Genomic DNA, 27,671 nt, shown 5'->3' with positions numbered 1-27,671 from the left:
CAGCAGTGTCCTGGTGGCTCAGAAACAACCTTTTAAATCAGAAACTATGATAGTTGAATGGAACATTGTAGGACTCTGATAGCACCACAAAGTGATGAAATAAAAATTACTTATAATGAGGGACAAGTAATATAACAAACTGTTGTTCATTCAGTGATTTGTAACAGCTGGTGCATATAGAATAAACTTAGCTTCACTGAATCAGTCATTGTGAGATCATAAGCTTTAAATCAGATTTAAGTCTTGCAATGTTCTGATAAATGTGTTAATATTTTTACTTAACTTCTCTTGCAGGTGTTTATAAATATTTTGAAACTAAAAGGCCAATGGCACCTGTTTTTAACTCTTACTATTAGCCTCAAAACAAGAGGTTTTCCAATTTGTTTTTAATTCTGTCGACCACTTAGAAAGGGATCCTTTCTCTACTCAAGTTATCAAAGGGGTATCCGTGTTAGTCTGGATCTGTAAAAGCAGCAAAAATGCATCCGAAGATGTGGGTATTCACCCATGAAAGCTCATGCTCCTATACGTCTGTTAGTCTATAAGGTGCCACAGGACTCTTTGCTGCTTTCTCTACTCAGCAACCAATCGCCTCATTGTGTGGTTCAAGAAGTATTTAATTGTGATCACCAAGAAAAACTCTGTAGATTACTGTAGGCCCATGACCATCATCAGAGAACACCAGTCCTAAATTCATTTCTGGGTAGGTACTTAAACTGCGCCGATCTTCATTCCATCATTTTCACATTCTGTTCACCATATATCTGTGGCTCAATTTCACAACTATGTATTTAATATAGATTGAAAAGAAATCAATTTATTGTAAAACATTCTTGTAGTGGACCACCATTTATTAGATTACCAACGCTATACGCAAATCTCAATCAGTTGAACATATTTTATTCTGTCACAACATCTGTTTTGATGATATATGTTCAAACGGGCCTCATCCAATATCCATAAAAGCCAATGGGAGTCCTTCCCACGAGATCTGGATCAGACTCAAAGGGGATTGATAGAAAATGCAAGCTTTTATAAAGGAACGTGGAAACTACCTTCTTCAAAATAATTCAAGCTTTGTTATTTAGAATTTGTAGATTCTATACTAATCTTCAAGCATAGGAGACAAATAAACCATCAATACAGGAAAGAACTTGTCAAATGCTTATATTTAATGAACGTCTCTCTTCAGTCATCTTCCCAACATTAATTTCAATTAAATACATTTTTAAAAATTTTCATCCCATATTAACTAATGTATCCAGTGTTAATTTATAAATCTCATACAAACTTTTGAACATGTGGCTAGCTGCAATGACATTTATTTAAAATATAAAAAGCAATTCTACATATTTTGTATTCATTTTCTGTCTTCAATCTGTGTAATCACATTATAACTAAGCCATTAAAACCCTAAACAATTCTCATACGATTATAACCAACTAAATTGCATTGTAAAGAAAATATTTTGTGCAGAATATTGTTTTTATTTTACCTACACTTTGACTAAGGTGACCAAATACAAAACCACTCTAGCTTTTACGTTAAGTGTCAATCTATTTTGTGTGCTAACCATTAGTTCAAATGTATTCTGTTTTTTTAAAAATTCTGGCTGTATTTCACTCAGCATTTACAATAAACATTTTGTAATGAATTACAGTACAAATGGAAGAAAGAGGTAATAAATCTTGCATAAACTGTTAGTTCAAAATTACACAAATAACTAAGTATATCATTTGTTTTTAAACAGTTACATAGCCAAAAATACAGGCCCAGCCAACTTTATTTAAATATCATTGGGCTCATTTAATATGAACTGTATGTCATGCTTCATGCATAATTTTCAGTCAGCACACTATTTTGACATTTAGGTGAAGATTGCTGATTGCTGTTGAGATTTTTTTCTTGATTAAATACATTTATTTTTACTGCCAAATAATCAGTTGTGGCATTTACTACCCTAAGCAATTCTGCTTATCACAGTGAAGATTTATAGTACTGCCCATGACTACTCTTCAAAATAGGAATTAAACATCACATGCAAAACTACACTAAATAAGCAATGGTTCCTATATTTCTTTCTGAACTTTAGCTAATTGTACAGGGATCATCACTGCATGGCTTCACTTCCCCTTCCAACAATAAATTCATCACAGCTTTAGTCAAGTAGCTGCATGTTCCTCTTTTTCCCACTGGGGGAGTGTTGTAAAATGAAGTCATGTCATCCTATAAAAACAAAAACAAAAAAGTGTATTTTTCTATCCAAGTGTTGATTGATAAGAATCAAGATTAACCATTGGTACAGAGTAAATTAATTGAAACCATTTTATAGGTGAAAAGTGCAATTCTCATTGTTGACATTGTCAGTCTTTTTGTGACAACTCATTGAACAATGAGTGTGTCATAAACAGGAACGTTAAAATCTAAGATTTTTCTAAAGGTATAATATATATGTGTTCAATTGCTTAAAGACTTTCTTAGAAATCTTAGAGTGCGCCTACTGTATTTGGGCATAGTTTTGTGAAAGAACATATTACATGTTCTGGTCACATAATTTCCCTCTTAATTTCCTAATGACAGGTCGGTTTCTTCACATTGTTTGCAAAACATATTAGTTAGGTAATCTCTCTTCAAACATTATGGTTGGGCTGGTTTCAACTCCATGACTAAGGTTGTGTTTAAAAATGCAGCTAAAGTATGGGACTTATTCCATTAACCTTATAAGGAAAAAAAATATTTTCTTCCTAGACTCACATCACATAAAAGAGTCCAGGCATTTTAAAAGCTCAGTTAGGGATGATATGAAAAATTTGACTTCTTACTTATACTTAGGCCATGTTTACACTACAGAGACTATAGCAGCATAGCTACAGCGCAGTAGCTACACCTGCATCATCCCTTAGTGTAGACGCAGCCTTCAGCGACAGAAGGGGTCTTTCCATCATTCTAGGAACACTAGCACCCGGAGTGATGGCAGTGAGGTCGACAGAACCCTTCTTCTGTTGACCTGGCTATGTCTACACTGGAGGTTAAGTCAGTGTAACTATGGCACTCAAGGGTATGGATTTTTACCCCTGATCTTTCTTGCTATGTCAACCTCAATTTTAAATGTAAGCCAGGCCTTATTTGTGAGGATATTGTCTGATATTATACATGAAAGAAGAAGTGATTTTTAAAGGCCTTCATTTAGTAAGGTAGTTAGGAATATTATAATTACCTTGCTGAATCAGGGCCAGAGTTTGTGAAAAAACCCGAACTAAGAATTTCTTGTATTTTTAGTTTATGTTTGGGGAATGAATGCAAGGCACCTTAACTCCATGTAAAGCTTTCTGTGCTGGAAGAATTATTAATAGGGAAGTATTAACAGGGAAGTACTAAGAAGTAGAGCTGGTCAGGAATTTTTTGACAGAAGGATTTCTCATTGGGAAATGCTGATTCATCTACACTGGAACTTTTTTACTTAAACATATTTCTGGTCTGAGAGAAACACCCACACCCTAGCCTAGCTAACAGCCTCGTGGCTAGGGCCCTCACTCAGGCTGTGGGAGGTGCACAGACTTGAACCTGGGTCTCCCACATCCCGAGTGAATGGCCTAGCAACTGGGCTATTAGCTAGGCTGGAGTGGGTGTCTCTTATGTTTTTTTCATGAAAGTTTCCAAAAGATCTTAGGTTGGTCCTGCTGTGGAACATGAACATTTCTGAAATGTTGAAAATTTTCATGGGTGGAGAAACAGTTTCCCATCTGGGTCTACTAAGTAATGCATTCTGGCTTCAAACCACTAATTTATTTTATGTTAATGACAATGGGTAAACACTTTAGATGCAAAACTGAGTTTGTGTTACCATCAAAATGTTCTTGAGGTCAGCTGAAGTTACTGGGTACTCAGCACTTCTGGATATCTGGGCACTTATTTAGGTGCCTCAGAATGGATTTAGGATCCTAACTTCAGACTGTTTTTAAATATCATATCCTGCATCTATTTAGATACCACCATCGCTTACCTTCTTGCTCCCCTATCAAAAAGGAAACATTTCATTTTAAGACACCAACTTTTTCTAAGCATATTCAGGTTATTCCAGCTTTACCTAAACAATCATTCTAGCATTCAGTGAGGTAGGATACACTTTCTTTCAAGCACCTTTGTGGGCTGGTTGTCTAGCCCTCAAGGACTTTCAAAGAGATTTAAGATGTCCGTCTCTGTTGCTATGAAGACACTTTTACAGGCTCTACAAGATCCATCCATTAACCTGTCATATAACATAGTACTTCAATAGAATTAAATTTCATGGATTCCATTTGGGAGTTCTGTATGTCTGTTTTATTTTCAACCTCACACATTTACAATTTATTACCAAATTTTGTCTTTGATTGAGAAGAACTGTAAATTTTACATGAAGTGAATATTTTACTCACTTGTTTTTCAACTCCCTTTAGCCTGGTCTCATCTTTCTGGAAATAATGAAATGCTTCTTTCACTAGTTTGTCCAAATCCACTTTATCCTGAAACTCTAACTCAGGGTTTCTCTCCAAAATAACAGATACAACCATTAACAACTAGAATAGGGAAAAAACAAATAAACAAACATCTTCATTATGGCAGTGTAAACAGGTAATTTTTGAATTTCTATATATTGAAAAAGCAGAATTTTATGTAAAATATACGTTTGAAATTGATGAAGTAGATAGAACAGTCAAAAGATCATTACAGTAATCTGAACAAATAACCAACACTAGGGAATAGACAAAGGCTTAGCTGTAGGCAAGGGCAAGCATTTGTAAATATGAGACACATTAAACAACTAAAATCTAGATGTACTACCAATGCAATCTATATAAGCAACAAAGAACAAATTTAAGTCCAAGGATACCAAATTCCTTGCAGCTGGAACAGCATTTAAAATGGGAATAACTGACTTGCATGACTGGCTTGCAGGCCTTAAGAGTGTGACTAGCAGTTGGTGGTGGATTGCATATTGATCACTTGTATCCTTGGGGACTCTAGGCCATATCTTTCAGCTGCAGGTTGAGATACTGTTCTCAACATACCAGTAGTTGTTGGGCATGATCAAAATAGTTTGGAACTCTTAAGTGCCAGGGAATATCCAGGGACAGATTCATAGTCGCAGGCAAGAAATACTTGGCAGCTATTGAAGGGAAAACTGCCCTCTAGTTTGCTCAGACAGCCCAGGGACTGGTTCTAGGGGGGAAGGTGCATAACAGGATGGCAGGACTCTATTGCCTCACTTTGTTTGGTTAGCATGTGTTTTAACACTGGAGGGAGCTGGTGGTTAAATACTGTTGATTCAGTGGGGCAAGTGTGGCTCTTTGGATTGCCCAACAGAGATGGGAGGGAGGAGTTGTCATTTGGCAGGTGGAACTGGTGTTTAGAACAATCGGGCTTTGAAGAAAGGATCCCATGGCTTAAGCTGGGGGCGGCATACAGTGCTATTTTGGAATTATCTTTTTGTTTGAAAGTCTGGCCCAGTATTATTAACTCTATGGCTACTGTTTGCTTTGTTTGGTGCAGTGTGGGGACCCCAACATCTTGAAATGTGTTATCCAAATACATTAATGTGAAACTGCTTAATACAAAACACAAAAATCTGTGGAGACGGTGTCCTAAAAACTGCCATAGTAGTTTGGATCTGCAAGTGCTTATCTGTGATTTTAAACCAGTCCTGTTAATTCAATTCTCTATGGGGTTCAGTTACTCTTTCTCAAAATTGTTACAAACAAGTCAGGTATAGAAAACTTCTCTTAATCATATGGTACTGACCTCTACAATAATCTGTCTGTATTCGGGCTGGTCAATATTTTGCAACATGTCTTCAACCAGAAGGGAAAAATTCATCTCGTACATAGTCATATCAGATAGTGTTGGCTGCTGAAAAAGAAACAATACAAATAATAAAACGCTGCATGTATTTTAACCATTTGATTTCAATAAAAAAAATTTCTAATAGAACTGGTTGGATTATTTGTTGTGGATTATTTATCCAACATTAACAATCTGGGTTCCGTTGGATCAAAGGGGAAGCAAATTTCTAGTCAACGATAACAGCATTCTGTTAGGAGTCTTGTCTGAGATTTTTTTGCCCTTCAGAATATTAAAATATTTTCACTGCAGTTACAAGCAAATACTAAACTCAAAGCTTCTTCCAGCACCATATGTCCAATATGTTATTTTACACCTGGAATCCTTTGTTATCTGTAGCACATATTTCATGAAAAGAGAAGAAAAATACAATGGCAATGCATTCAGTAGTTTAAAAACCAATGTGCAACTCTCTAAATATTTTCTTTTTTACCTGTGGTAAATATTTTTCTGCTACTATTACACCATTGGGGGTTCTCTCCAAGATTTGCCACACCCTGTCATAAAAACCATGGGGAGTTCGATTCAGAGAACCATCTATTTGACGTCTGTTAAGCCAACATCTGCGAACAAAACAAAATGACTGAAGGGCTTGAAAAACCAATCTGTTTCGGATTCAAAACAAAGCTTTCTTTGTGGATTAATTAAGCCATTAGGGTAAGCAACAACAGTAAATATCCATCAATGATGCACACACAGTATACGTTGCATTTCCTGATAAATATTTCATATGGAAATAAAAATAGAACCTAAAGAGAACAAAAGCAAGATGATTTAGAAGCTGGAGCGTTATACTTAAATGTGGGATGGTGTCTTATTAACTGGTCTAAAAATTTAACACTTAAATTGATTTAACTTAGAACACAGGACAGGACATAGGCCAAATTAAACTCTGCTGTAACTCCACCAAAGTCAATGGAGTTACCAGGCACTAGGGAAGAATTTGACAGAACATCTATAAGAAAACATATATATGTTTAGGGAAAGCAAATTTGCCATTTAATTTACCTGAGATATAATTTGTCAGGCACATGTGTATGGCACCAAAATGTTTACACCTTGCATAAAGAAGAAACCATGATCCATGCTAGTACTACTACAGTATAAATATTTCCTTTATTATCCCCTCTACTGTATGTAATACACCTCTACCCCGCTATAACGCGACCTGATATAACATGAATTCGGATATAATGTAGTAAAGCAGCGCTCCGGGGGGAGGAGGCGGGGCTGCACACTCTGTCAGGTCAAAGCAAGTTCAATATAATGCGGTTTCACCTATAACATGGTAAGATTTTTTGGCTCCTGAGGACAGCATTATATCGGGGTAGAGGTGTACAATTTACGGTGCTAGTACAGCTTCCATATTAAAATCCTGCAATTCCAAACAACAGTGCAAAAAATGTACTAAGCTGAAGAGACATTTTTGCATGTTGTAATTTAAATAAAAAAAAAATTGAAGTTGGTAAACTGAAATTTTGTTGGTACTTCATCCCAAATGTTCAGTGCTTTACAGCATTTGTAATTTTAAAGAAATTAAGAAACCTACATTTATGAAGTTGATTCTATTGTTAATTTAATAAAAAGGGTTTAGTAGACTAATGTAGTGCAGTATTGCCAACCACGAGCATTGAAAAATCATGAGATCAGCTTAATCATTAGATTTTAAAGGATAATAAATTTTGGATTGTTTGTCATCCAGTTTTTGAGCTTTGGGTGGATCATATCTTCAAACTTTTCTTTGAAATTATAAAGGACTACAAACTTACGTTTTTTAAGAAGAAAGGTGAGATTCTTACAAAGAAACATGACCCCCAGAGCTGGGGCTTTAAAAAAGACAAATATTGCAAGACTAGCAACAAAACTGTGAGAAGTGGTAATAATGGTAATGGTTGTAATGAGTAAATTCAGTCTACAAAATTACAGTCTATGGTAGCAATATTTCATAGTTAGTTTATAATACTTTTATTTAACTGAAAAAAAATTCTTTCCTAGCAGCAGTATAATCCTCATAGGTCTTCTCTTTGAAGGAGAAAATCTTTTCCCATGCAGCAGGAGTTTGTACAAGCTCTCTGTACTGAACTGAAAAAGCTTTTCTTAGAAACCAAACTAAGTTCTTAGGGTAAGTGCTGTTTTCCTCAATTATTTTAATATTACTAAAAAGGAGTGCAGAAGAAAATGAATTGTGGACCAGGTGCCTCATTTCATACTTCATCTCTCAGCTCAAAAATATAGCTGTTTTATTAAAAATTAACAAGTCTTTTTTAGGAGAGCACTACGTCTAAATGTGCCAGACATTGGCAGCAGAGAAGTCAGAAAACTAAATGTTATGAATTATTTACCACACCAATTTGTGTAGGTAACCTACATTTTAATTAGTGCTGTGTTTAATAGTTTTCTATAATTGAATGAGCTGGTCCCGTTAGGCTGTTAGAAAATTTATTACAACCTTAAACTCCTCATTTAAGATACACTCCCACCGTATAACATTTTGAGTGTTTGAACAGAGTAACAGAATAACCACCAGTTTCGGTTACCTTTACTCTCTGAGAAGAACGGAAGAGATATCTGTATTATTATTATGAATATTATATATACTGTTTATTAGATTACTAATCTAACTAATCTAATTACTAATCTGTTTATTAGATTACTATGATGCTGGTAGCTATCTGGGATCAAAGAGTTTATTTAATTCTTGTTGGTTATACATATCTGCAGGAAGGCAGGGAATAGCTTTAGAGATAATCCTAGTCACGAGAACTTAAGGGAACAAGCCCTGTGAAGTCTCCCTCCAGCCATGCTGGAGCTTCAGGTGGATGTTGGGGACAAAAGACTTTTTGAACTGTTAAAATGCCGCAGCTCTGAGTTAAGAGTGGCAGACGGACAGGTCTGGAGGGAAGCAAATAGTATTCCGTTCCCAGATGTTGGAATGACTTGGATAAACTAGGCCTACCTAAATTGTTAGATAAGACAATATGCATGTAGGCCTTTTATTGTTTTAATCCTTTGCTCTCTGATTTTTATATTCCTATGGGTAAATAAATAATACTTTTTTTTCAAGAAGGTGTCTGGAGTTGCTGCACTGTCATATTCCCAAAAGAGAGTTTCTGGCAGGTGCCAAACACAGGCAGGCCTGCTAAGAAAACATGGTTAGTGACACAAAATGGCAATTTTCTGCAATATTTGTATGAATCCTATGTGCGCCTCAGGTCCTCGCTGTACTTTGCAGTACTACCCAGTGGGGGAGGAGGGAGAAAGAGTTAAGTCTGCTGTTGGGGCAGCACAAGTGACATCAGGTGGGGTGTCATCTTGCTGTCTGGGCTACAACGAATGAGTCATTAAGGAACTGGCTGAAACTGACCCAGATCAACAGAGGTTCCAGAAGCACAATGGAAGCTCCAGTGACTGAATGATCAATGCTTTGGGTAGGTGGGGTGGTGAACTCAGCATGTCCCTGTCTGAAGACAAAGGACAGAGAGGTGACAGTCAAGGGATAAACAATGGGCTTCTGGAGTAGGCTGCCTGCTCTCACATGGGACTGTCAAAGGGGTCAGAAAGAGACAGAGACTGAGTCCATTACAGCTTGGCTGGTGGATTGCTCTGGCTTGGCCAGATGGACAAGGTAGATGGATTACGTATTATTAGTTTTGATTATATTTGCCTCCTCTCCAGCCAACCTACAAAACTGGATTGTACCAGGGCAGGAAAAGGCCCATGAACATAGAAGAGCAAAGGACTGTGGGTAGGATTAAAAGAGTCCTTCTCTCATGGGAAACATGGTAGTTGTTTGGGGGAACCAGAATGACACACAACACTTTGCTGGGGATGTCTGAAGAAGTCAGGTCTGCCGAGGTTACCATCAGGGAATGATATGACAGGCATGCATGTAGACTGTTTGTTGTTTTAAAATCCTTCTTCTTTAAGTGCTTTTTAACTACTGCTAAAATAAATAATACTTTTGTTTTTGGAAGGCTGTCTGAATCGATGTACACAGTGACAGGGACAGCCTTCTCGATCCCTGTATACACCACTCATCACAGACTCCCGAAGAGAGAACATGCAGGATAAGAATGGTACATACACAGGATACTAGACCAGGCCCCGGACTATAAGAGTGGCAGAATTGTGAAACTCCGGCAAGACATCAGGCCTAGTACTTGAGGGGGTGCACTCAAGGGGGCACAGATATGGCTAACTCTGTGACATACTGGTGGCCGTGTGTGTGGGATCACGCCAATAGTGAATCTCCAATAAGTAACAACAGCACTAAAAACAAATATTGTAGAGGAAAAACCAAGAGAAAAATTGTCCTATATTTTTTTTCAGGAGGGGGAGGGAGAGAAGAAGAAAAAACGAATTGTGAATTGCTCAGGAAAGATGAGCTGGAAGAGTCATGCAGTGAAAGAAAGCTAAATTCTAAAGAGCTGAAAAAGACACAGCTGGTTGGTCTGCTGTACACAGATGACCAGAAAAGGAATTGTCACTCAGAACTGGATGAGGACTTGAGAAGAACACTCAGTTCACTGGTAGTCCAGCAGAGGTCAAGGGAGACAGAGGCCAGAATTGACCAGCAGGACTGGGATCCCAGAGGGAGGTGTAGAGGATGACGTACACAGTGACTGAAGAAACAACCGGATGCCATTAAGAGTTCCCTGAATCAGCAGAGTCTAGAGGAGGAAAAGCTGCATCTGGAAGAAAAGAAACTGGAGCTGGTGCAGTGCCAGCATGAGTAGAAACAGAACCACCACGAGCAGGATGTGAGAGAGAAGATATGAATTGGACCTGGAGCTACTGCACAGTCAGTATATATCAATTTGGTAAGTGGCACTGAACACCAGCCTTAGGAGACAGCACAGATTTAAAATGATTACCTTGCTACAGGTATGGAAATGACATGGATGTATTTTATATACTTTGGAGGTGAGCTGTGAATTGAATGTATGGTACCTATCTCCTTTACTGACAGGGAACACTGTCACCCATATGGCCCAGAAGGACTATAGAAATTATGAGCCATGTAAGTAAGTCTTACTGCAAAAATTTAAACTAACACACAGCCTGTAAGAGGAAATTTCTGACCTCAGTCTCCCACATCAATTTGTGATCAGCATGGAGATAATGCCCTCAGCTTCTATCCTGCTCATTTGTGATGCACCAACTAAAAATGCTCTCTCTGGCAGCTAATAAAAACTAGGCTACAGCCTTGAAGGAGATGGTACATGTCAGACAACGTGGCTGGGCTTGAAGATGCTGAGGAGACAGGGGATTTAAACAAGGAATAATTACAGCTCAGAAGGAGGAGGTCAACGAGCAGCAGATAAACCCTGCTCTGACTGGAGAAAACTCCTTAAGTAACTAGTCTTGGGATGTTGTTTGCTTCCTAGTGTCAAGCTAGGTGAGGAAAATCCTACACATCAGACGTCTACAGTATCAAATATTGCTTTATTGTAAAGTTTCACACAAGGATTATGGGGCAATAGAGCAGGTTTTTAGACATGTACAAGAAAATCAGAAAAATCGAAGACAGCTAAGAGAACAAATAAATCAATGTGTGTCTTCACTACCTCTGTATACATAATTAAGAATATGTTTTAGTCACAGGTATTTTTAGTAATATATCCCTGACTAAACCTTGGGAGCAGATTTGTGCTGGGGGGAGGGGAGCAGCCCAGGACCCCTGCTGGTGTTGGGGGGAGGAAATGGCGGGCGGTGGTGCGCAGCCCTGGACCACCGCTGGTGCTGGGGGTTGGCGAGGCTGGCAGGCTCCCTACCCGGCTCCCCAGAAGCAGCAACATGTCCCTCCCTCAGCTCCTAGCTCCGCGTACTGCCCCCGCCCCAAGCGCTGGCTCCGCAGCTCCCATTGACTGGGAACCGCAACCAATGAGAGATGAGGGGGCAGTGCCTTTGGGCAGAGGCAGCGCACAGAGCTAGGAGCTGATGGAGGGACATGTTGCCGCTTCCGGGGAGCCCCCCCAGGTAAGCGGCTCCCAGAGCCCTCACCCCCTCCCACACGCACCCAAACTCCTGCTGCTGCTCCTGGGGAATGGGGGGCAGTGGCCCACGACTGCCCCAGCAGCAGCTGGTGCAGGTGGCACAGGGGCTGCCCGAGCTGCTCAGGTGGCCCCTGGGCCAGCCGCCACGGAGGTCCCAGAAATTCATGGAATCCCTGAATTCCATGACCTCCGTGACAAACTCACAGCATTATACATAATGTATGACTGAAACTTTATTAATTGCAGACACCAGTGATTTAAGATGCATACAGATTATTTCAGAAACACAAAGATTATGCAATTGATCTATTACGAATAGCAGCATGAGATACAAACTCAGATCTCATTACCTCCCTTGCTGCTGTGGCTGAAGAATATCCAACAGAAGCTGCTTCACTTCACTAGGCGACAGCTGGTATAAATCCATGGGTGGCATATCCCCGGCACGGATTTTTAGTTCATACTTCATAGCATGAATAATCCATCTGAAATATAAGGAGGAAAATATTTATTTATAGGACATTACATATACATGTACCCTTCAAAATGTATGAAACAGAACTTTTTAATAACATAGTTCTCCTCTACCTAGACAGACAGCTGGAGAAAAAAAATCATGTGGTTCCTTTTGAGTTTAACTATGTGTGTTTATATACAGTTCTGAATTACAGAATGTATACTTTTTACTAGAAGACAAGAAAAGTGCAATTTCCTAAAACAAAACGGTCTGATGCAATACCCCTACAGAACCCAGAAAGATCCTTTTTATGTAACTTGGGCTGCCAAGAGATACATCAATAACTCGGTCAACAAGATGCTATTCTATCAATTTTACTTTGTGATGGAGTTTGTTCAGATTCCCACAATGCATTTTACATGTCTGATGCAAACTGAAAGTAGTACTATATAAACAGTTTTAGGATATGGGTTGTAAAATAATTTTGATCTATATGTGCCATTTACATGGAAGATATGCTTGCCCCATGAATTTCCACTTATATCACTGACCTTCACTGAAAAAAGCGTTACCTGTCCTCTCATATTAAAAAAGTCAATTAATATTTAAAATTATTTGCTGTTGTGATTTAATTAAAATAATTATGGAATCAATATTTTTCTGTTCAACATTCAGTCTTAGGTAAGCAGAACTTGCAAACCATTAGAAAGGAGATGGAAAATGGTTTCTTTTACATCTTACAGAACAATTAAGTCCTACAGTCTTTAACTGAATAATGAGTATGAAAAGACACTGTATTGCTAGGTCAATTTGGGAAGCAGGATTACTCAGCTACCCTGTTTTCTTACTAAGCATAGCTCCTTCAGCACACAAGGGTATTTGCTGTCAGATGTTAAAAGAAATTTGACTAGGTCTGGCCTGCTAGGGCAGGCATCCCATAACATTAAACTCAATAAAAGTGGTTTTAGGGCTTAGAGTCTCTGTTCAGTTACCATAGTGAAGGAATAAAGAGAGGATGAAATACACAAGTCTATTTATAGCAAGTATTTCTTAGGGATTCACCTTTCACCATTGTATTAAACTTTCATACATATTACTTTGTTTAAAATACAACATATCCTCAAAAGAAATTATTTAACAGTACCCAATCTATTTATATAAACACATTCATAAGTCTTAAAACTTTGTAATTTCACAGGTAAGAGTATCTAGTATTTCTGTGATGCCAGCAAGACTCCCACACCTGGACATATATTCTACACTGCTTTGCAGAGTAGAGCCTGATTAGGAGCTGCTGTACACTCTACCATCTGACAATTATTCCCAAGGGATCACTTGCTAACTTGTGACTGATAAATGTGCAGGGCATCCTGATCAGGCCTATTCCCCACACCAGTCATAAGCCTTATGGTGGGCCTGAAGGACGGAGTAGTATAGGAGCTATTCATATGCCTGCTGGGGACCCTCCTACATGGGGGGGAACACTAGTTTGGAAATTGCAGCAGTTTTCCACTCCCTTTTGCACCCCCAGCATAGTGCAAAAGAAGTAGAACAAGACTGAGAATTTGTACATAATGCCTACTCATACATTGGGCAAAGATGGGTCATAGTACACGAGCTGCGTGTTACCACCTTCAACAAATGATTAGTAGATGGATATACTGGACTTTAAAAAAAAAATCTAACTTGCAGTCTCAAACCCCTCCCCCCCACAGTAGTCAAAATTACAAGTTATTAATTCAAATAACTCAAGACAAATAAACTCATGTTTGCATCTGTTTTAACACTGATTCCACAGTGCAAATTGAAAAGCTTTGTAGTCTCCATTTAAAACCCTAAATTATTCACACAGTTCCTGTGTATGCGTGTAGACCAGGGGTTGGCAACATTTGGCACGCGGCTCGCCAGGGTAAGCACCCTGGCAGGCCGGGCCGGTTTATTTACCTGCTGACACAGCAGGTTTGGCCGATCGCGGCCCCCACTGGCCGCGGTTCGCTATTCCAGGCCAATGGGGGTGGCGGGAAGCCGCGGCCAGCACATCGCTCGCCCACGCCACTTCCCGCCGCCCCCATTGGCCCGGGACGACGAACCGCAGCCAGTGGGGGCCGCAATTGGCCGAACCTGCTGCATCATCAGGTAAATAAACTGGCCCGGCCCGCTAGGGGTGCTTACCCTGGCGAGCCGCGTGCCGAACGTTGCTGACCCCTGGTGTAGACTGAATCACTGTTTACGAAACTTTTGAATGCTAAATCCCCACTTTAGGAAAATGAAACCATTTACACGCTCCAACCCTGCAACTCCACCCCTTCCTGAAAGTCGAGACGTCCTAGTGTATACATCTTCTTTGCTCACTCCCCACAAATAGTTCTTATTGCCCCTCATCCCCCTGCCCCACGTTTGGGAAATGCTGATGTAGATCTTCAAAATAGGATTCATCATCTTCTTTCTTACATGCTTTGATGAGCCATGATATAGGCACCTAAGTTAAAGCCCATTCCAATGACAATACATGCCTCAAAGCTATTGTTTCAGACTCTACAAACTCATGCAGATGTCGCTGCATTGCATCAGTTACATTCACTTCATGTTCTGAAAGTTCTCTCTGCAACTATAACTAGAGACTTTATAAATAAATGAATTCTGAGACTTTTTAAAACAACTGAGAGATATGTCCATGCCTCCACACCGAGGGTAGTCCTTTGGGCATGCCTCATCTTACGGGGAACACTGACTTTAATAATACAAGTGCACTTTCAGATATTTTGTTCAGAATATTAAGTCATTCCTCCTTCACTTTCCTGCCAAGTCCTGAGTAGCACCCTGAAAGCATAGATGTCAGTAAGACTTAAGTCAGAACCAGGAACATTTTCCTGCTTCCCTTTTGTGCTAGTTATGTCATCAAGTGTGGCAAGGGACTCAACGTCAGGATGTATGGCAGGATAAGTGATTTTCAACTATAAAAAAATATATTGACTTTTAAATGACTAACAAATACATGTCTGTTGGTTACTTAGGATGTTCAACAAAGTTTCTGGACAAAGATTTGAAGCTGATCTTTAAAAATCACTATGCAACCAAGGGTTTGATATTTTGAGTTAATGAGAGAGATGTGCCCCATTTCTCAGTGTGTGGTGAAAGACAGAAACAGGTGTCACCCATATGAAAGGAAGCAGTGTTCTACAAAAGATGTATTATCAATGAAAACATGGTAATTTGAAGGTTTGTGTACTGCAAATGATGATTCAGACAGCCATATGATTTGATGATTAATGGATAGTAAGGTAGATTTAGCCATGTAGATAGCTATCATTATCCCAATTCTCATATCAGAAGTCAGAAGCAAACCTGTAGAAATTGCTTTTAGTGGATTATGGGTTCAGAGCATCAATTACATTTATTTTCTTTGCCTGGACAAAGCAATGTCATTGCCCTGTTACTAAAATACAGAATTACCTTTGGAATCGGTTCACTGATACAAAGATGCAGTTTAGACATCAATAGGAGTTCATTCACTGACAAGGTATTTTCTGTTTGTAATTGCTTATGTGAGGTGTTCTGACAGTATAAAACGTGGCGATGAAAAATGTTTGATAAAATAAACCTTTAGCAGTATCTCCTACTAAAACCTGAGTGACAGAGCTTGGGTAGAAAGCAGGTGATTGGAGGTCTTTACAGTAATGGGTCCGTCAGGAACTTGATCTTTTTCAACATGAAAGCCAGACTACAAATCAATAACGAGAGACCAAATCAAATAATTATCAGACTGGAATACTATTTCTGTGAGAAAGTTAATTGTACTTATTGAAGTGGGTGATAATAGTAAAATAAAATTGAATCTAAAAGGATGAAACCTTGGAACAGGGAGGAACACTGACACACTGGGATTGGTTTGAAGAAGATTCTGGGATGAGTCATGTGAATAAGCAGACACTGCAGATAGTATGTATTACAATGGGAAAAACTATTGCACTTATGAGCGACTCTACCAAATATGAACTGTTAATAAAACCAATATTTTAGTATGACTAAAGATAAGTTGACTTGAAAACACTGCTACTGCCCATGGGTACCTTGCAAATTACCTTGCCCATGGGTACCTTGCAAATTATCCATACACTTGCAGTTACATTCCTTCTGGAATGTCTGCCAAAGAACATCTGGGAGGTCATAGTGGACCACAAGATAAATACGAGTCAACAGTGTAATACTGTTGCAAAACAAGCAAACATCATTCTGGGATGTATTAGCAGGACATGACAAGTAATTCTTCCGCTCTACTCCGCTCTGAATAGGCATCAATTAGAGTATTGTGTCCACTTTTAGGCGCCACATTTCAGGAAGGATGTGGACAAATTGGAGAGAGTCCAGAGAAGAGCAACAAAAATGATTAAATGATTAATGATCATGAAAACATGATCTCTGAGGGAAGATTGAAAAAATTGGGTTTGTTTAGTCTGGAAAAGAGAAGACAGAGGGGACATGATAACAGTTTTCAAGTATGTGAAAGGTTGTTAGAAGGAGGAAGAAGAAAAATTGTTTTTCTTAACCTCTGAGGATAGGACAAAAAGCAATGGGCTTAAATTGCAGCAAGGGAGGTTTAGGTTGGACATTAGGAAAAACTTCCTAACTATCAGGTTGGTTAAGCATTGGAATAAATTGCCTAGGGAGGTTGTGGAATCGCCATCATTGGAGATTTTTAAGAGCAGGTTAGACAAACACCTATCAAGAATAGTCTAGATAATTAATCCTGCTACGAGTGCAGGGAACTGGACTAGATGACCTCTCAAGGTCCCTTCCAGTTCTATGATGTCAGCCAGCAGAGCTTTAAAAGGGAGATAGATGATTATCTAATGCCCCGATGGAGAAACTCTTCCATTTAGTAGGACAGGCAGGTCTGGTGGAGTCATTTCTGCTGCAAGCCAGGTTGTTTTCAACTGCTAGAGAGCAGAATTTGTCAGTGGATGTCAGTCAGCCAGCATCCAGGCTGTGAGATGCAGGGATGTTGGCTTCAGGTATAGATTTGTCCCTCCAATTGTGTGATAACATCTGGTTGTATCAGGAATACAATCGGGGAGCCATGCTGACAGGATCATGAGATTGGAATACCAAAACTGCCTGGGTCTTGCTGGGGCTATTGTTAGGTCTGCATTTTGTCTGATCTTCCCGAGGATTCCTGGTATCAAAGGAATTGGCGGGTAGGAATACATGCATCCCAGTGACCATGGAATCAGAAAGATGTCTGACAGAAAACCAAGACTGGCTCCTGCTCCGGAGAAGAAACTTCATCGTTTGTTTTTCTGGTCAGATGCAAACAGGTCTAAGCTCGAGTACTCCCATCTGCACAAAAATGGAGTTCCTGCGTGACCATTCATAGTTGTTTCAGAATTAATGACTGTGATGGTCCAACAGGGTATTCTGGGGAAGATGTAGAGCCACTGGCACGATGTGGTGTCTGAGGTATCATTCTCCTAAAGGTGGATCACATCATGGCACAGCAGCAACAAGTGCTGCTTGTTGAGCTTTTTCCTGCTTGTTGATATAGGGCATTCCTGTTGTGTTTGTGAGTACCTGTGCTGTGACAATTCAGAAGTGCTGGGAGGAAAACTGTGCATGCCAGTTGAATGTTTATGGGAAAGGTTCACCACCTGGAGGGACCAGAGGCCCTGGATCCAAAGGTGGCCCAGATGAGCTCCCCATCCTATTATGGATGCAGATAGTATGTATTACATACTATTATTATTATCACCTTTGTCATACTGGAGAGAAATGAGGAGGATGACACTCCTCTACAGGTGTGTGGTGGGTCCTTCCACCAGTCTAACCAGGACAGGATTTTCTGCAAAATTTTGACCAATGTAGCGTGTATATAGTGTCTGCTATGTAGATTCACTGATCTCTGCAGCTTTTGCATGGAGCAAGGTGAAGTCTGGTAAAATGCATCACATAGGTACAGTTTCAGGCAGATTTGAGCCAATGTTCTTGGATGAGACTGAACCTGGTTGATGAGATTTAGAATGGTGAGAAATCTGACATGCAGCAGATACTGCCACTATGAACTCTATGTTCTGAGTAGGGGTAAGAATGGATTTGCTCTGAGGCTCAGTGCAGTGAAGAGAATGAGGATTACTCAAACTGAGTCGTTCACTCGCTGAGATGACCAACGTCAGACTAACCAGTTCAAGTAAGGGCAGATTTGAATTCCTTGCCTTTTCAGATGTGCAGCCACAATTGCTAGACACTGGTGATGACCCTCTGGGCTGTGGATAGGCTAAAGGGAAGAACTCTGTATTGGTAATGAGACTCCCACAAGAAATAGGTGGTATTTCCTGTGGGCCAAGTGAATTATGATATGAAAGAATGCATCCTATCTTGAGGACCTAGAGTTGGAATTATGGACACCAACATCACCATCCTGAACTTTAATCGACAAATGAATTTGCTGAGTTGTCGAAGATATAGGATGGAGCGCCATCCCCCTTTCTTCTTTAGGACCAGGAAGTAACGGGATTAGAATCACCAGCCCTGGAATTTCATGGGCACATCTTCCACTGCTCCGAGTTGCAGGAGGAAGTCTACTTGTTTCCTGAATAATATCTTGAGAGTGAAGGAGTGATTAATTTCTTGCATAAGGAGTTTCTCATGAGAGTGGTCTCTGGAAGAGGGACGGGAAGGCAGGGGTGGAAGCAAACTGGAAAGTATATCCCACTTCCACAGCGCTCAAGACCCACTGATCCAAAATAATCTGGGACCAAGCACAGTGGAAGTGGGATATGTGGTTTTGCAAAGGTAAGGGAGGTTCAGAGATGGAGACCTCACAATCAAACTGCCTACTCTGTGGGTGTCCTGAGGGGCTTGGAGCTGGAGCCAAAGTCGCTGGAGGGGGAGACCTACGCCTATAACTCCTGATATTTTTTTTTTTGGTTAGGTCATGCCGAGGAAGAAGAGTGGAATATTGGTGTGTCTTCTGTGGCCAAAAGTGCTTCCTGACAGAGGCAGATGTGTACAGATCTTAAGTCCATGGAGCTTCCTGTCCATCTTGTTCGAGAACAGAGAAGGGCGCTTGAATGGCAAGTCCTGGATAGTACTCTGGACTTCATAGGAAAGATCAGAAGACTGCAGTGAGGATGAGCTACTCATGGCCTCTATGGGCCAGGGTTCTAGCTGCCGAGTCTGCTGCATTCAGCCTCGCCTGCAGTGAAGTTCTTATGACCAGTCTTCCCTCATTGACCAGGGAAGAGAACTCCTCACTTGGATTCTCCAAGAGCAGCTCCTTGAACTTTTCCATGGAACCCCACAAATTAAAACTGTATTATCCCAACAGGGCCTGTTTATTAGCAATATGCAGCTGCAAATCTTCTGTCAAATAAGTCTAGCCTCTTAGCATCTTTTGATTGGCGGGTGGAAGCTTGTGGCCTCTGTCATTTTCTCTTATTAACTGCTGCGATGACTAATGAGCCCAAATGTGGGTGAGTATAAAGGTACTCAAACTTTTGTGAGGGTACATAGTAATTTCGGTCCTTTTCGGAGGCAAAGAGCATGACAAAGTCTGCCATAAGGGCCTTATCAGCTCTAGTACTGCCTCATTAATTATCAGAGCTACCCTTGAGGGACCCATCAATGATAAAATGTCAACCAGGCAAAGTGAGGACTCCCTGAATTCTTCAACTAATATACCCAAATCTGCAGCCACTCTCTATAACAACTCCTGATAAACATTAAAGTCATCAGAAGGAAATGAAGTTGTGCTGGACGAAACTGCCTGGTCTGGAGAGGATGAAGAGGAAATGAAGACTGGAGGGGGTAGAACTTCTTCTACTGACTGTTGCTCTGGTGCTGGAACCTCCTCTTGATACCACTGCTCTACAGCCAAAATGCTTCTGAAACAAATGTCGTCAAACTTTACTAATTCTGGGTCATTGAGAATGAAAATGATGCTTAAAATTGTTGATTGGCTCTAGTTTTCAAGATATGCTATTGGGTCAGTATATACGACCCTTGACTTGGGAATGGCAGAGGATAAGTGAGTTATAAAGGGAAGGGATCTCAATTTAAACCAGAAATGACTAAAATACATCTTTGACTGGATCTATGAATAAATCTATGACTGGGTCTGGACAGTACTTGCTTTTTAGGTAAAACAATGAATGATGCAATCTGAAGCTGGTATTGCGTCATACATGATACGAATTGCATCATGTTATTCCTAGAAGTCATGGATGATGCAATCAGAAAGAAGCTTACATCACTCTGCTGAACAAATTGCCCTATATCAGCTCTAGAAATCATACAGTGTCGTGCTCTCTTATTTGTCAGTGGTTGATTTTGCAAAGGGACACATTTCTGTTTAACCAAAGTGAGCAGAGAGGCCTCGTACTTGTGTGAACAGTGCAGATAACTTCTGCTATGTTTGTGGTGAAGTGACTTTTGCATCACAAAAGCGCAGTATAACCACTATGGTTAAGAAAGCCTATCACCTTTATTTTGGCTGCAAAATTGGAGATCAGGACAAGAGGTGGGCCCCACACATATGCTGCAACACTTGTGCAACAAATCTTTGCCAGTGGTTGAACAGGAAAAGGAAATCTATGCCTTTTGCAGTGCCAATGATTTGGAGAGAGCCAACAGATCATACCAGCAATTGTTACTTCTGCATGGTGCCTCCAGTTGGGAAAGGTGTGTCAAAGAAGAAAAAGTGGACTGTGCATTATCCAAACATTCCATCAACTATACGCCCAGTACCCCACAGAGGAGGACTGCCGGTTCCTGATGCACCAGAATCATTCTCACTTGAGTCAGACGAGGAAGAGGAAGAGGATGAAACTTCTGGTCCTGAACCATCAATGTCACAGGACCCACATTTTCTCCCATCCTCCTTCTCTGAACCACACCTTATAACACAAGGGGAACTGAATGACCTTGTCAGGAATTTGGAACTACCCAAGAGTAAGGCAGAGTTGTTGGGCTCCAGACTACAGCAGTGGAATCTCCTGGCAGGTGATGTTAGGGTTTCCATGTTCCGTGACCGTCAAAAGGATCTTGTCCCATTCTTCTTCATGGAAGGTGATCTTGTAGCCTGCAACAACATCGATGGTGTGATACCAGCCCTCAACATTGTTCAAGATCCAGATGAGTGGAGACTGTTCATTGATTCATCGAAGATGAGTCTTAAAGCTGTTTTACTGCATAATGGCAATGTTTTGCCATCAATTCCAGTTGGTCATGCAGTCCATATGAAGGAAACCTATGACAACACGAAACAACTTTTGAGGTGCATAAACTATGACCAACATCAGTAGCAGCTTTGTGACAATCTGAAGGTTGTTGCTCTCTTGCTTGGTCTGCAGACTGGATACACAAAGTACTGCTGTTTTCTCTGTGAATGGGATAGTCGTGCAAGAGATTCCCACTACATCAAGAAAGGTTGACTACTCCGACAGTCATTGGAGCCTGGGAGGAAAAGTGTTCAGCATCCACCACTTGTTGAATCAAGGAAGATTTTGTTACCACCCTTACACATCAAACTGGGTCTGATGAAGAACTTTGTCAAGGCCATTGACAAAACACAAGTATCTTTCAAGTACCTCCGTGGAAAATTTCCAAGGTTAAGTGAAGCTAAGATAAAGGAAGGTGTCTTTGTTGGTCCTCAGATTCGTGAACTTCTTCGAGATGATGCATTTGACCATGCACTGCGTGGCAAGGAAAAGACGTCATGGAAAGCCTTCCAGTTAGTAGCAATAAATTGTCTTGGAAACAACAAGGCAGACAACTACAGGTTGTTGGTGGAAAACCTCCTCAAGGCATACAAAAGCCTTGGTTGCAACATGTCACTAAAGATACATTTTTTGCACCGAACTGCGGAGCAGTGAGCGACGAGCATGGCGAGCGATTTCACCAGGACATTGCAACAATGGAGAAACGCTATCAGGGCAAATGGGGCCCATCAATGCTTGCAGACTATTGCTGGACAGTGACAAGAGATGCTCCATTTAATGAATACAAGAGACAAGCCAAGAAGCGCCGAGTAAACACTGAATAGGACTAAATTATGTACATAATAGTTTTTTGCTTTTTGTTTCATAATAAATTTTATTTATATAACCCTTTTGCTGATTTTTAAAGCGTTACATAAACAGGACAGGTGAAATATCTTCATGTAAAGCAACCATAAACACATGAAAAGACCTAGGTTTACAATTTATGATTAAAACTCTACTATCTACACAATATACATAGACATAAAATGTAAAAACTTAAATATCTTAGAAACAGTAGCCTATCAGTTGTTTTAATTGTCATATTTGAATTCAGCACATCAAAATATATAATAAATAGCACATTTTATCTCTGAAGCAGACGACTTCTCAAAAATTGTAGACCAGAGTACTCGGTACTGGGCTTGCTGCTGGACTCTGGGGACGGAGCTGCTGAGTGCATATACTCAGCCCTTCTAGATGAGGGAACTGAGTACACATGATCTGGAAGCTGGTGGGAAACCTCAAGGGTTCCGAAATGGCCACCGATGTGGATCAGGGCCTCACTGTCCTGGCCACATTCCCATGGAAGTTCCCATTGAAGGGTCACAGTAATAGGTGGGAAGAGAGGATCTGTGCAGAGACCGGCAGGTTCTGCTTTGGGATTGTGATATGTAAGATCCCACCACCAAGTCTGGCGATCAGGATTCCCCTTCCTCTGACCATGGTCAGGTTGATCCAGTCAGTCCTGGGAACTGGTGCCAAGAACCTGGTGATAGATGGAGTGACTCCATCATAGCCGGCTGTCCCATAGACAGTACCAAGGGTCTGCCTGTGTATGAAGCAGGCAATTATGGTACCTGAGGTTGAATCACTGGCAGAAGTGGCAGCAGTGCTGAGGGACTGGACTCCTATAAGGAAGGAGACACTTGAACCAAGAGGCAGAGCAGGTTTCTTGCCACTGCAGATACCTCCAGGGTAGTTGGCACTGAGATGGTCTCTTGTTGCCGTGCTGAAGAAGTTGACGGTGCCACTTCCAGAACTGGGCTCAACAGTGCCCCTTGCAGACCTGGAGCTGACTGTGGCACCAATTTGGAGGAGGAGTGCTTAGGTTTCAGGTGCACTCTACTTGACTCCTTCTCGACCTCTTCCCAGACTTAGAGAATGGAAACTTTCCCTTGACTGTTTCCTCTCTGGAAGGTTTGTATTTCTTCCTTGGTACAGGCAAGGGAGAACAGTACTGGGATTCGCCAATATCTGCAGGTGTGTTTCTCACTAAAGCTGCAGCACATGACATTGAGTAAGACTAGGACGGCTCTAACAGTAGCCTGAGAGCCGCCTCCATCAGCAGGAGTTTCAGCTTAGCCTCCCTTTCCTTCTTCATCCTAGGCTTGAACTCGCTGCAAATCTAGCACCAGTCCTTCATGTGTGCTTTCCCCAAGCACTTCAGGGAGCTATTGTGCAGGTCGCTCACCGGCAAAGGCCTGGAGCAAGAAGCACATGACTTGAAACCTGGTGACTGAGGTATACCTCTATACCAGGAATAGAAAAAAAAAAAACAAAAAACCCCAAATGGGAAAAACAAGTCTTTTTTTTTTTTTTAAACACCACAACTGTAACACACACACTCTCTCTCTCTCTCTCTCTCTCTGATATAGATCTAGATCTATATAACCTCTTTCCCAAAGAGACCACATGGAACCTCCTATATGGCCCCCAAGCAAAGCAGTGATTAATTTAAAACTGTTCTGGTATAAAAGAGAGTCCCAATGACCATTTCAGGTGGTAAGAAAAAACTGAGCATGTCTCGGGGTGGCTCTGCCCTTAATACCTTCACGCAGTGGCATGCGGCAGCAGAATGAGCTCAAGTCGCCCAACAGGTACCATTGAGACAAACAGTTTCCAACAGTCATGTGCTGGATGTACCAACACTAAGAGTGGAATGTACATGTGCAATCACTTGAAGAACTAAGGAAGTTGAAGCTTTCCACTAAGTTTTTTCTTCACGATGATGTTCCTCTACTGTACATAAATATAATTTTACACGATACTAGAATTAAATTTTTATCTTTACTGACATAGCATTTAAAGAAAAGAAGTAATTTCTCATCCAAAGTATACGGTGAATATAGAACAGCAAAAATAAAACAGCAGGGGACCTATTTTTAGAATAAATTAAATATAAATAGTTCACATGAAATCTAAGAAGCTTCAAGACAAAATTAGTAATTCAGAAGATGAGGATGTTATCTGACAGAAATGTAAATTAAACCTGAAAAAGGTAAATCAGCAGTCAAGCAGAAACTACTTGAGAAAGAAAAGATAGCATCATAAAAACTCGGAAAACAGCCTCCACTTTAAAACTCTGTTTAGGTTTAATGAAGTGACTCCACCACATAACACTGCAAAAAAGTAAAACTCATTATACTGCACACTGTATACAACTTGGCAGAGTAATGTGAATCTTACTACAACTTGCGTGATAAAAATGTTTTAATAGAGCTAGTACAGCAGAACTACATTCTGCTGAATGATCGGAAGTTTAGGTATAGGTTTAGGTATATTCAGAGAATATACTTAGAAAGACGAGTATATTCGCTGAATAAGAACGTGTATGTGATATTTACCTGAACTAGTCATTCTAACTTAGCTGGAAATATTACTATAGCAGAATACATGTTACATTAAACTAAGTGCAAAATAAACTAAGACTTAGTGCAAAATATAATAAATAAATAAAAGCTTCAGTGTATTTGCTTAAATGAATCACTAGCACACCAGGGCCCTGATCTTTGCTGGGGCATCTCGTTACTACCATAATACAAATAAATAATAAAAAAAATCAGAAACAAAGACATGTTACTGACCCAACTCGTATTTTTAACATGCCACGAAATAGTTCAGGTGAGTTTGAGATGATCCAGCCAATATGAATGACAAGTTCTTGTTGAATTACAGCTTCCCTCTCATCCTGTAAATTGCATTTGTTGTAGATGATGTTCTTAATCACTCCTGGAGACAAGGGATTAGAAATAACTTCTTCTTCATGGCCAAAAGCTCCAAGAGTAACCTAAGAACATATTAGCAACAATGTAGGGAGAAAAACAGGAAGAACAGATGACAATTATAAGTTAGACTTCATATTCTAACCTTTCCCTGGTAGTATTAAAACTGCATTTGGGGCAAAATATAGCGTGCTGTCAACTGATTGGTAAGAGTAACTGGCCCAAGAGAAGGTGACCTTACGAGGCCATCACTTTATTTTGGAACAGTTTGGATAACATGTATCCTTGACTGTTTGACTTTTCTAGATGGTATTTTCCTTTCCCATGTCATAACTTTCTAGCAAGCCTTCCTTAAAATTAAGAATCAAGATTCTTGTTACTGTTTTCTTAATATTTTTTTTCAAAATTGTGTTCTAGGTTTTAAAATTCTAATACAATCAAGATATTGGACTAGTTAGCCAAAAGAAAAACATGCTTTAAAATGTAAAATTTCTCATCTACTGTACGTGAAACAGAGAAAAACACACTCTTCCTGACATTTTAAAAAAATTCTACAGTAAAAATATTTTTACCAGGACAGGTTAATCAAAAAAGGTGAAAGTAAGCAACTACAAACCACTCTACATGCACATTGACTTTCCTACATAGCACCAGAAGCATGCTACCAGCCCTTCATGTTTGGAATGATTTGATGATGAAACTGCCTGATATGTATTTTTTTCTAATTGAAAGAAATTTTTTATAATCATACTATAATTACTTTACACTTTTTGTGCCAGGAGGGCAAACAATAGTGCAATTTAGGGTCTACGACTAGGACAGAGGTGTAAAGACAGAAAAATGTGAATGGTGAAAAGTTCCCCACTGACTGGCTACTCATAGTACAAAATGTATTAATGTCCCTTTTAGCTGATTAGGTTCTATATATTAACTTTTTCTTTAAATAATGTTTTACTACTTGTTTCAATGTCCTTTTGTATATTAATTCCTCCTTAAAATTTCTAACATATGTTCCCCCTTAACTTTAATCCCAGCATCTCTCTCTCCCCTTTCCCATCTAGTTCTGGTCTGCTCAACTATCTATTCTATGTTGCTCTCACAAGCACAAGTATATGCAGAACATTAAATTTACTAATTTTTATGTTACTCAGTTCTTTTATTTAATAAATGAGGTTTTTGAGTCTTGTACTTTTTAAAGTATCTGAGACCTACAAAATGAAAGAGCCTATACAGTTTTTTTCTCTTGATTATCATTGCTGAATGCAATTCTGAAAAATGCAGACTTACCTGTTTGCCCTGAACTAAAACATTAGTAATAGATGGTGCAAGGCTGTCCACTAGTTTACCTAAAAGGCTTGCTGCGAAGCGCACAACAGACCTGAGGGCAGAAAACAGAGCAATCCCACTGGATATCAAATGCTAGTTTAATGGATTCAAATATGTGTTTGAATTCTGTCACCACATTTGATAAGTCCCAAAAGGCTAACTATGAAAATACATATAATACTTGTTTTTGAAATGTCATTTCATACACTTTTTCTTTTTGGGATAAATCCTGGATTTTGATTAATCACTAAAGCAAGTATAGAATAATGGCTGTGTTGGGAACAGTTAGAATTCATTAAACTATGGACTGCAAATAATAAGCTGGCTTTCTTTTCTCTCACAACATGTTAAGAAAACAGAATGTTATAATTATTTCTTCTATCAAAGAAGGTCTGTTTTTTTTGCCACCAATGTTTTTGTTTGCCATCAATTTGCAATCAGTGAAAGATTTCTCTTCGGTAGATGTTTTGGTTTATTTTGGAAAGATTTAGAAATTTTCAAGCAAACTGTATTAATCTTTGCAAAGGAAATAAAGCATTTAACTTCTCAGAAAGTTATGCTGAAAGATTAGGCAAAGATTTTTGTTGTAAGAGTAAGTACTGCATGTGCAACACATATTTAAATGACATTTTTGACAATTTTTGCCTCCAGGCAATATTTTATATGTAAGCAATGAAAAGAAGGGAATCATGTAAAGTGCTAGGTTATAACTGGCTGCAAATTTCAAGAATAACTAGAATTACACGGTCTTATTACTATTAAAAAGTAATATTTAACTTTATAAATCATAATTTCATGACAAAATGGAAACTGAAGTTTAAGCTAAGTTTAAGCTTTTCTGACATGGGGTTTGTAGCTGCAAAGAATCATTTATCAAGAGAGTTAATGAACACATTACAATATTCAATAAAGTTAGTACAAAATCCATCAACCAAACTGATACTGACTTCTGTGAAAAATGTTGTGCACTCTTTGAAAATCAAGAGCAAAGCATTTCAAAACTGCACTAGCTGATCTATCAAAATGCAAGTAAGCCAAC

At 39.7% G+C, this 27,671-nt stretch overlaps 1 protein-coding gene across 8 annotated transcripts in view; it reads right to left on the bottom strand.

Moving 5' to 3' along the window:
* Positions 1-1,150: 1,150 nt before the first annotated feature.
* Positions 1,151-27,671, bottom strand: part of PHKB (phosphorylase kinase regulatory subunit beta) — a 194,449-nt gene continuing 167,928 nt past the window's right edge. For 4 of the 8 annotated variants that reach the window (XM_034788868.1, XM_034788869.1, XM_034788864.1 and 1 more), the window contains 7 exons: positions 26,594-26,684; positions 25,169-25,371; positions 12,224-12,358; positions 6,311-6,440; positions 5,779-5,886; positions 4,416-4,556; positions 2,089-2,226 (listed from right to left, as the gene is read on the bottom strand). In XM_034788868.1, the coding sequence (XP_034644759.1) occupies positions 2,089-2,226; positions 4,416-4,556; positions 5,779-5,886; positions 6,311-6,440; positions 12,224-12,358; positions 25,169-25,371; positions 26,594-26,684 (946 nt within the window). Of the gene's footprint in view, positions 2,227-4,415; positions 4,557-5,778; positions 5,887-6,310; positions 6,441-12,223; positions 12,359-25,168; positions 25,372-26,593; positions 26,685-27,671 lie in introns of all 8 variants that reach the window. The other 4 variants (XM_034788873.1, XM_034788865.1, XM_034788867.1 and 1 more) reach the window with 3 other exon arrangements.

This window comes from Trachemys scripta, chromosome 13 (genome assembly GCF_013100865.1).
Source record: "Trachemys scripta elegans isolate TJP31775 chromosome 13, CAS_Tse_1.0, whole genome shotgun sequence".
Classification (NCBI taxonomy): Eukaryota; Metazoa; Chordata; order Testudines; family Emydidae; genus Trachemys; species Trachemys scripta.
The sequence above is the reverse complement of the archived record's forward strand: the minus strand, read 5'-3'. Positions and strand labels throughout refer to the sequence as shown.